Below are 11797 nucleotides of genomic sequence, written 5' to 3'. Positions count from 1 at the left end.
CTGTGCGGTGCAGGTGGTGTCTGTGTCTGAGAGTGCCTCTCTTGTTCTAATTTTTAGTCTTGGTTTAGTAGGGGTTCTTGGTTAAATTGGTGCTATTGGGCTGTTTCTTCAGGACAGCTGATTTCAGTCGGTGAATTATATACTTATGATTCTGGTGATCTGGTTTAGTGGCTGGGTAGCGCCTTCTTCTGTGTTCCCAGGTCACGTTTTGTTCATTTGTCAACTCCTCAGCTGATCTTGTTTCTTCAGACTTCAAACTGTAGGCATCTGAATCCTCTCCCAGATGGGTTTCAGCTGAGCAGGGTAGTCTCACCAACACCTCCAAGTTGTTGGGATTCACAGGATCAGCAGTTGGGCCCTGGGTTGTCCCCGGACGGAGTGTCCAGACTCGCCCTGGTTCTGACCCACGGAGATAGTGTTGGGGCCAGGGGTGTCCCCGTTCCAAGCTGCGTCTGCCCCTCTCCGTCCCCGGGCCTGTCCACCCCGTGGCCCGCTGCCACAGGCCCACCTGCGTCCACTTGTCTCCACCGCTGGGCCTGTATGTCCCTGTCAGCTGCCGCTGGGTCTGTCCACCTCTGCGGGTGGCCAACGGGCCTGTATGTCTCTGCCGGCTGCCTACCCACTTCTGCTTGTCACTGCTGCCAGGCCCATCCACCTATGCGAACTGCCATGGGGCCTGTATGTCTCTGCTTGTTGCCGCTGGGCCTGTATGTCCCTGTCGGCCGCTGCCACTGGGCCCTTCCACCTCCGCAAGTCGCCGACCTATGTCTGCCTGTCTCTGCCGCGTGGCCTGTCTACCTCTGTGGGCCACTGCCAGGCCTGAATGTCTCTGTCGGCCACGCCGCCGGTCCTGTCCACCTCCATCTGCCCATCTCCGCCACAGGGCCTGTCCACCTCTGTGGGCCGCCGCTGGGCCTGAATGTCTCCGCCAGCTGCCGCCGGGCCTAAATGTCCCTGTCAGCCACTGCTGCCGGACCCGTCCACCTCCGCGGGCCGCTGCCACAGGCCTACCTGCGTCTGCTTGTCTCCGCCATCTTCTGTACTCCATTTTTGTAATTGGATTATTTGGTTTATTGATGTCTAGTTTCTTGAGTTCTTTATATCATTTAAAATCAGCCCTCTGTCAGATTGAGAAGAATGAAAATCTTTACCCATTCTGTACATGACCATTCTGTCCTATTAATAATGTCCTTTACCTTACAGAGGCCTTTTATTTTCATGAGATCCCATTTATTAATTGTCAATTATTATGTCTGTATTATTGGTGTTCTATTCATGAAGTTGTCTGCTGTACCAATTTGTTGAAGGCCAATTCCCACTTTTTCTTCTAACAGATGCAGTGTATCTGGATTTATGTTGAGGTCTTCAATCCACTTGGACTTGAGTTTTTGGCAGGGTGATAGATATGGATCTATTGGCATTCTTCTACATAGCAACATCCAGTTAGACCAGCACCATTTGTTGAAGATGCTTTATTTTTTCCATTGTATAATTTCGGCTTCTTTGTTGAAAATCAGGTGTTCCTGGGTGTGTGGATTTATGTCTGGGTCTTTGATTCCATTCCATTAGTCCACCTGTCTGTTTTGATAACAATACCATGTGGGCCCGGTAGTGGTGGCACACACCTTTAATTCCAGCACTTGGAGCCAGAGGCAGGTGGATCTCTGTGAGTTCAAGGCCAACCTGGGCTACAGAGTGAGTTCCAGGAAAGGCACAAAGCTACACAGAGAAATTCTGTCTCAAAAAAACAAAAACAAAAAAATACCATGTGTTTCTTATTAGTGTAGCTCTGTAGTAGAGCTTGAAATCAGGGGTGGTGATACCTCCAAAAGTAGTTTTATTTTATAGGATTGCTTTAGTTATCCTGGGCTTTTTGTTTTTTCAAAAAGTTGAATATTGTTCTTTCAAAGTCTGTAAATAATTGTGTTGGATATGTAATGGGTATTGCATTGAATATGTAGATCGCTTTTGGTAAGATGACCATTATTACTATGTTAATGCTACTAAACCATGAGCTTTGGAGATCTTTCTATCATCATTTCCAATTTCCTTCTTCAAAGAATTGAAGTTCTTTTCACACAAGTCTTTCACTTGGTTGGTTAGAGTTACCTCAAGACATTTTATATTATTTGAGCCTATTGTCAAGGGTGTTGACTCTCTGGATCTTTGTCATCCCATTTATCATTTATATATAGGGGGATTACTGTTGTTTTTTTGTTTTGTTTTGTTTTGTTTTGTTTTGTTTTGTTTTGTTTTGTTTTTGTTAATCTTGTATCCAGCCACTTGACAAAAGTTGTTTATCGGTTGTAAGTGTTCCCTCACAGAACTTTTGGTGTCACTTATGTTCACACTAACCCTCAACAGGATATGTCTATCCCTTCTTCAGATTCGAGAGACATCTCCAACAAGGTGTAGGAAGAATGAAAGAACAAAAGGAGAGTAAGGAACTCTGAAACAGAGGGTTCTGGACACGATCATTGTACTTGTGAACTCACTGCTGTGGTTCCCTGCACAAGATTAAATCATCAACATTTTATCATGAATGGAGGAGAGCCTGACGAGGTTCTAATCTTCACGAACAGACTATTAACAGTTAATGGCTCTGGGAAAGGCTGTGCCCTTCTCCTCAGAGTTGTAGCCATTATTGCTGTTAGCCGTTAACAAGCTGCTCGGTTCCAGTACATAAGACCCAAATCATGTTCATGCAAGCAAAGAAAATTGACTCAATGACTTAAAAAATCATTACAGATGGAGGAGTTTGTTGAGAATAAGAGTTCCAGTGTTATAGAGAAGAAGATATTTGAGAGTAGAAATAAAAATATAAAATAATCATTATTTATTTATGTTTTTAATCTCCGAAGTATATAGTGAATTAAAAAAAAATTCAAAATGAACAACACAGGCAGTATATGGGACACCATTGAATGGATAGAAACTTATATTGTTAATTTTATGGAAAGAGGAGAGAAAAGTGAAGATACAGAAAACATAGATAATGAAGTTCTTTCTGAACATGCAGGTCCTGGAAGCTCAAAGACTCTCAAATGAATTCAATGCAAAACACCTGTCCAAAATACCAAATCTCAGGGAAAGAGGAGGGGCGGGGGGGGGGGGGGGCTGAGTTACACTGAAGGAATCCTACTAGACTGACACGAATTTCTTAATAAGAATATAGCATATAAGAGATAATTGGGTAATACAGCCAAAGTTCTAGCAAAAAACAACAGCAAAATTTCCCTGCTCCCCAAAAAATACAATTAACAGAAAACTTCAGAAATGAAAGAAAAACAGGCACTCTCTGGAAACTAAAGAAAGGTAATTTAACCTGAAAATGGGTTTACATTAAATTCACCAAATTTATACAACTATAGAAGAAAGAAAACTTGATCAATACATAAAACATCAAACCAAACAAATTGGAACAATGGAAGGAAAACATTAAAAACAACCAGAAAATTCTAGCGTGGATCTGTTCCTGCCCATCATTAACTGTGTATGTACTTGGAATAAAACAGTCAAAAAGGTAACAACAGCTGGAAGAAGATAAAAAGAACTATTTGTTTATCAGAAAAGAAACACTTCATGAGTAATATAGTCTGAACATGGGGAGCCAATGAACATACTTTACACAAAGAGAAAACAAAGGAAAGGAGGATATACAATATTTATATTAATAAAATGGAACTTAAGTCAATGGCACAAAATGTGACAAATGAAGTAATTATATAGTAAAGGGCAAAGTTTAACAAGGGAATATCTCTCAATTTCCTATCTATTTTACAGGATAGTTTTGAGTGATGAAGGCAGACAAGGGCTATTCGATCAGGATGGGTTTTCACTCAGCCTTAGCCCAGTTGTTCAGGGTTGCTGAGAATGCATGATTCACCATTCTTTCAAGACAATTTCATTGTGATTGCAGCTGAAGAGAACTGAGTTGTGTAACCCTTGGGGTGTAACCAAGCCAGGCACTCACGCTCCAAATCCCTCAGCTGAAAGCAATAATCTCGAGTTCCTCAACAGCTCTCTCTCTCACACACACAGACAAGTAACATATTTGGCAGCTGGGCCACCCCAAGCAATGATGTTTTTGGTTGGGGCCTGCATCACTGTGGGAGAAAGATATGAACATTGCATGCAGTAATATACTTCATTTTGAGGTGGCAGTTTGTGGAGATAGATCAGTCATCACAGAATGCCAACTGAGCTTTTATCTCTGACTAGCAAGAGTGGGTCCTCCCTAGGGAGCAATAAGCAAAAGTCTGTGTTAATGTTTCAGTATAGATAGAGGAAAGAGTAATGCAGGCTTCTCATGATTGCAAAAATCATATAACATATCTTCTATGTCTGGATGACAATAATAAAATAAAATGTAGTACTTAATATGAAAAAATGTAATAAAATCTGTCAATCTGTCCAATACTAGACACTTAATAAGTGCTGAATTACCAAAACACTGGGAGTGAAAATTAAGACTTGTATGCACCCATTCCCTATTAGTTAAATAATTATTCTTTTGCTCCACTTTCATTAATTTTACAGATAAATACCTCTTTTTATGAATGATAAATGTAGAAGTTAGGAGTTAACTTTCCTGAGGTTTATTAAATGTGTCTCTGTAGAAGCACAAACTTAAAATAATATAATAGGAAGGCATATCTTAAATGTTTATCATGAAAATGTAAAAGTGATTGATAGTAAAAATAATTGTCACTGGGTGGTGATGGTGTATGCCCCTAATCCCAGCACTGGAGAGGCAGAGGCTGGCAGTTTCTATGACTTCCAGGCCAGCCTATTTCAGGACAGCCAGGATTATTACACATGGAAAATATGGAAAAAGTTATTATTTGTGATGGTATAATTGCAACAGAGGTCTGTATTCCCAATACATAGACTGTAGTTCATCAAATAGCAATGAGTACATGAATAGGGAACTATGAATTAATTTTCCTGCTCCTGGTGCTGAACAAATAATCATAAGAAAGTAACCATAAATGTAAAAAACATTCTTTCTTTCTGTGTAATGTCTTTCTGTATGCTGTGAATGTATGTTGCTCTGATTGGTTGATAAATAAAGCTGCGTTGTCTTATGACAGGGCAGGAAGGAACCAGGCAGGGAAATCCAAGAGAGATAGTGAGGGACAAAGGAGAGGGAGGAGACATTGTGAGCCGCTGCCAGGAGAAGCAAGATGTAAAGTACAGGTAATGCCACAAGCCACATGGCAAAGTATAGATTTATAGGAATTGGTTGATTTAAGATGTAAGAGCTAGCTAGTGAGAAGCCTGAACCATTAGGCCACATAGTTTGAAAATAATATAAGCTTCTGTGTGTTTATTTGGGACCAAGCAGCTATTGGATACAGGTGGGAAAGATTCGTCCTGACCACAGGGCCCAGTCCAGGCAGGAGAGGAAAATTTCTGACTACACAAGAAATGATTTTCCATTGATTAAGGTATGAAAAGGATATGTATTCATTCTTTCAGCTCTTGAACAAGATACACATTTTTTTTCTTATTAGCTACCTGCCTTCTTTTATATATTTTCTTGTGAAGGGACTATTTCTGAGGACGCAAGTTTTCATTATTTCAGTGTCCTTTATCCATTTTGTTCACTAGTTTATCCAAATTGCTTCATTTACAAGTCCTATCATAGGTTCTATGTTCTAAGTCATAGATGTTGCTAAAATTTATTCTTATTAAAAAAAGAGTAACAAAGACTACAACATTGTGCCCACCTTTAGCCGAATCGAAAAAACTTTAGTGTGTTGGGGCTTCATCCCAAAAACATTTCCAAAGGAAAGATTTTCATCATAAAAACTAACAAATACAATAAACATAAGTGACAGTTCTTTCATATAAGTAGATTTCAAACTATTGACAAAATAATCATTAAAATGAAAGTAAAAGTGTATCTTTCAGAATGAACACAATAATTCCTAAACTTAAAAAGAACCCTTTAAATAACTCAGTGAATCTAAACTAAAAATAAAACAAATTGAGATAAAAATAATATGTTACACATACACACAGTGATATGTTTCTCTTGGGAAAAGCAACACATTTGAAAGTTGGGCCACACCAAGCAAGAAAAAAGTTTGTTGGTGTCTGTGTCACTGTGGGTAGAATATGTATAGTGTGCATGCAGTAATAAACTCAAGCATTCTCTGCCTCTGATCTGCTAATTTTCAATGTGAAAAATGATGCAGTACCAATGAATCAGTCAGGAACTATATATTCCTTGTTAGAAGCCTCATAGATAAGGAGATGTAATGACTGTCTCATCTTCTACTATCACTTCAAATCAGCAATATTTAAGATTATCTTCACCTTATGTATTTCAAGTGAGAACTTCACATGTTGTGGATAAAATTTTTGTCTGTATAACCAATACATTAAAAAAAAAAACATGTGAGTACATCATTCTAAAGAGGTTCTCATGATATTGTGGACCAGGCCATTCAATTCCATCTGTGTCAAAGTCTTCCCAGTATCACAGATACTGTCTCATCGGACATCTCACTTTGACAGATCTAAACCTCACACATTTGCATCCTAGAGGACAAGACCTTCCATTTCATATGTGGACAGTAAAGACTTGAACAGCAGGTACCCTAGAGCTCATTCTCCTTCTATTCTCCTACTGTATCCCCTTTCTCTCCTTACCAGGAATTCATAGGAACTGAAGAGGGTACTTCATTGTGAGAATAGGAACTTAGGAAACTGAAGAATCAAGGCAAGATTATTGATGAATTTTTATCTCTGGCCAGCAATGGAAGTTCCTCACTGTGGAACAATATGCAAATATCATTGTGGATACAACAGTTTAGAAAGGAAAAATTATTTGGGATTCTTATGTTTGGAAAGTCACACAGGAACCTCAGACCTTTGCCACTCTTTCTGTTACCCAGGACCCACTTCTCAGGGTCACCCTTAGCTCTGTAAAAGAACAACAGCTACAGCTTTCCATGCCCCTGTGCACACCTCCAGATACCACAAACCAACCAACACCAGCTGCAGCTTCCTATCCACCCTGTGCACTCCTCCTATGGATCCCACAGATCATACCCCACTGTCCTTTCCTTCTGGTCTCATCTCTGTGTCTCAGCCACCAAATTGGACAGACACCCCATACTTGACCACAGGCAAGCCATCCAGCAGACCAAGTAGGCTGCCTGCAAACCTTCCCCACTCTCTATTACCTCAGACCCAATTCTCAGGGTCTACCCTAGCTCTATCAAAGAACACCACAAGAAACTTCCCCTCCTCCATGCCTTCTTTGAATCCCTTACAACAACTTCCCCTGAAATCCTCTTCCTTTAGCCTCCAAAACCAGCAAGTATCCCCACCGCTCCCCTCTGCACCTTGAAAACACAAGCCTAGCAGGCTAGTAAAACAGGCAACACTCAGCAAACACACTCTCTGAAAATCCAGAAAGGAAACAGAAACCAAGGAAAACTCCAACTCAAACAAGACAAACCCCAAAACCAGCATCTAGACATATAATCACCCCAAACCCAGATGCCAGGATGCCAGCAATAGAACACAATCAATACCAGCCAGGGTACTTTGTCAACACCAGAGAACAGCTGCCCTACAACAGCAGGCTCTGAATATTCAACATAGCTGACACAAAAGATAAACACTTTAAAACCAACTACATGAAGAAATTGATAAGTCTCTCAAGGAAAACATAAACAAATAATTCAAGGAAATTAATAAATCTCCTAAGTAAAACCAAGAACAAATAAACAATAGAAGGAAAAGAATAAAACTGTTTAAGACAAGAAAGTGGGAATAGAAGCAATAAACAAACTGATTAAATCCTGGAAATGAAATATTTAGGAATTAAAACAGAGGCAACTTTTACCAACAGAATATAAGAGATGGAGGAGAGAAGCTCAAAAATGGAGATACAATAGAAGAAGTAGATACATGAATAAAAGAAAATATTAAATCTGAAAAGTTCCTGAGAGGACTGTGTATCCTCTTTTATGGAAACAAATGAATCTCCATGAGCTTTAATAGAAATCCTGTGACCTGTGAGAAACAGTTTCATGAGTGACTCATGAGGAGGACCTGTTGGAGCAACCCAGACTCTCACTTCTGCTTCCTTGGGGGTTTATGTTATGACTTGTATCACTGTGAGAGGAAACTGAGCATACTGTAGACAGTAATAAGTTGCAGTGTCTTCAGACTCCAGGCTGCTGATGGTGAGAGAATAATCTGTCCCAGACCCACTGCCACTGAACCTTGATGGGACCCCATTGTCCAAGTTGGATGCACCATAAATCAGGCGCTTAGGAGATTTCCCTGGTTTCTGCTGTAACCAGGTTAAATAACTGCTAATGCCCTGACTGGCCCTGCAAGTGATGGTGACCCTATCACCCAGAGATGCAGACAGGGAGGATGGAGACTGGGTCATCTGGATGTCACATCTGGCACCTAGGAATGAAGACATAATAAGTACTCGCATAGGTAAGCATGGTAAGAAAGGACTGCTCCCAAATGCCAGTCGACACTAATCACAGTGTGGCAGTGAAATTCCCATTATAGTGACTTTTTACCTGGAAGCCAGAGCAGCAGGAGCCCAAGGAGCTGAGCAGGGGCCCTCATGTCCATGCTGAGTCCTGACTGAAGTGACAACTATACAGGATGTGACTGGTATATGAAGAAGTCCTCAAGGCTGTGCAGTGAGTGCATGCAAATCACTGGGAACCAGTTAGGATGGGCACAGCTGAAAGACTTGCTCATCTCAGCAACTTGGCAAAAGCCCATGGTTCCTAGATACCCAAGGTCAGACCATTTGCATGCCTCCAAAGACTGCATTTCCTTCTCAAGTCACCTGACATTCCTAATGTATTTAAGCTCCACTTTGAAAAATAAAATGCAAAGATATTTTGGGGGTAATATAGACAAATATCCTGCTGTAAGGGAATATACAACAAAGAAGGGACTATTAGATCTTTAATTCACTCAAATAATTCTGATCTGTTAAAAATACTGTGTTTTTATTTTGGAGTATTTATGAGTTTGGAGTAGTCATTGTTTAAATTGAAAGGATAATTTGTCTGGCCCAGGCAGATGAAATCTACTAGGAAAAGCCTCTGACTGAGTTTCACAGGAGCATGAGCTTCTTTCACTGAGTAGACACATTCTAAGCGCTGAAAAAAAAAGATTTCTATTAAGAAATGCTTTTTATATTAATATAATTCTTTATTGATTTCTAGGGGATTTCACATCATGCACTGTGGGGGAACAGCCCCACCTTTGATAGGGTTCCTATGAGGGAAGAGGAATAAGAAATATTAGGTAGAATGATAGGCCTAACTGACAAGAGGAAAGACAGAAACACAGGACCTGAATAATACCCACCAGTTCAAAACTTTATTCAAAAGGGATTTTTTATAGCAATGTCAAGGGGTGAAGCAAAAGACCTCCCCCTGATAGATTCAGCCAAATGTAGACCCTTCCAAACACATGGTACCCAGGCCCGTGGTCCAATAATCCTCTTATGCAGTCCTACTGGGTAAAGCAAGTGCAGATCTCACTAGGAAACATCTGTGGGCTCCCACAATGCACCCCAATACTGTTCACCTCCCAGTTCCTCCATATCCTCCCCTCTGTGGTGATATTTTGTTTTACTTGTTAACAAATAAAACTTGTCTGAAGATCAGAGACAGAGCCAGCCACTAGATTAAACATAGAGGCCAGGTAGTGGTGGCACACACCTTTAATCCTAGCACTCAGGAGGCAGAAGTAGAGATTCATCTGGATCTCTGTGAGTTCAAGGCCACCCTAGACTACATGACATTAATCAAGTCTAAAAGAAATAGTAGCACACACCTTTAATCCCAGCACTTGAGAACTCATGCCTTTGCTACTAGTGTTTGGGAAGCACACATGCCATTAGTCCCAGCACTAGAAAGGTTGAGACAGGAAGTGATATGGCTGGGCAGAGAAAGGCATATAAGGATACAGGAACTTGAGGCCTTTCAGCTGAAGACTCAGAGGCATTCAGTCAGAGGATTCGTGGAGTTGGCAAGGTGAGAAGTGGCTGTGGCTTGTTCCTTTGTCTCGCTGATCTTTCAGCATTTACCCCAATATCTGGATCCAGGGTTTTATTATAAGAAAATTTTGATTTTGTGCCATAGCCCTCACCCCTGCACCACTACCCAAAAGAACAATTATTTAAAAACAAAAAACCACCCCACTCCTCCATTTTTCCTGTCTCTGTGACAGCATTGGGAGCTGTGATATGTCAAGCAGTGTGCTCTTTGGTCCAATCAGTCCCACCCACAAATATTCATTGATTTCATTGGTTCAAGACATCTGAGACACCATCATCACTGGACCCTCACCAAAACTCCTTTCAGATATCCTGCTGTTGCCCTGAGTCATAGAAATCCTGCCTCCTCTTTCTGCAGGACCAGTCCCTTCGTGCTCTTCAGTAGGTTATAGATGGGGTAGATGTTAGAGTGGGCCAACCCAAGGCCTAGGATGTGGCTCTGGGTGGTAGCTGAGCTGGGCAGTCCTAGTCACAGGGACTTCCCCCCTCAGGCAAGGGATGGAGCCAGCTCTCCTCACCTATGCCATCAGGACCAACTCTCCCACACCTGTGGTGAGGAGTGGGGCCATCTCTCCTGCTGCAGTGTCCAGCAAGGGCTGAGCCAACTTTTCCAGTGCAAATGAGAGGCAGGGCTTCTCATCATGGCACTGCTAAGATTTCACCATGCAAGGTTCCTATGAGCCCCTGTGGTGACACAGGCAATGGACATCAATAAAGATCCCAGCTGCATTGATTTCTTCCCATTTTTTGCAGATTCAATGCAATCCCCATCAAAATCCCAACACAATTCTTCACAGATTGGAAAGAAAAATACTCAACTTTATATGGAAAAACAAAAGACCCAGGATAGCTAAAAGAATCCTATATGATAAAGCAACCCTTGGAGGCATCACCATCCCTGACCTCAAACTCTACTATAGAGCTATAGTAATAAAAACAGCTTGGTACTGGTATAAAAACCGACATACGGACCAATGGAATCGAATTGAAGACCCTGACATTAATCCATGCACATATGAACACCTGGTTTTTGACAAAGGAGCCAAAACTATACAATGGAACAAAGAAAGTATCTTCAACAAATGGTGCTGGCATAACTGGATGTCAATATGTAAAAGATTACAAATAGATCCATATCTGTCACCATGCACAAAACTCAAGTCCAAGTGGATCAAAGACCTAAACATAAATCCAGTTACACTAAACTTAATAGAAAAGAAAATAGGAAGCACTCTTGAACGCATTGTCACTGGAGACCATTTCCTAAATAAAACACCAACAGCACAGACCCTGAGCACAACAATTAATAAATGGGACCTCTCGAAACTGAGAAGCTTTTGCAGGGCAAAAGACACAGTCAATAAGACAAAAAGACAGCCAACAGAATGGGAAAAGATCTTCACCAACCCCACATCTGACAGAGGATTGATCTCCACAATATATAAAGAACTCAAGAAACTAGACATCAAAGTACTGAACAGTCCAATTAAAAAAATGGGCTAAAGAGCTAAACAGAGAATTCACAAAACAAGAACTACAAATGGCTGAGAGACATTTAAAGAAATGCTCAACATCCTTAATCATCAGAGAAATTCAAATCAAAACGACTCTGAGATACCACCTTACACCTGTTAGAATGGCTACGATCAAAAACACCAATGACAACCAATGTTGGAGAGGATGTGGAGCAAAGGGAACACTCCTCCACTGTTGGTGGAATGTAAACTTGTACAA

General features: G+C 41.0%; 1 gene segment (V, D, J or C); it reads right to left on the bottom strand.

Annotated features, from left to right (window-relative positions):
• Positions 1–8101: 8101 nt before the first annotated feature.
• LOC114686306 lies at positions 8102–8670 on the bottom strand. The segment is given in 2 exon segments: positions 8102–8439; positions 8562–8670. Coding segments are annotated over 2 exon segments (378 nt in total).
• Positions 8671–11797: the final 3127 nt, after the last annotated feature.

The sequence above is a fragment of the Peromyscus leucopus genome, chromosome 3 (assembly GCF_004664715.2).
Source record: "Peromyscus leucopus breed LL Stock chromosome 3, UCI_PerLeu_2.1, whole genome shotgun sequence".
Classification (NCBI taxonomy): domain Eukaryota; kingdom Metazoa; phylum Chordata; class Mammalia; order Rodentia; family Cricetidae; genus Peromyscus; species Peromyscus leucopus.
The sequence above is the reverse complement of the archived record's forward strand: the minus strand, read 5'-3'. Positions and strand labels throughout refer to the sequence as shown.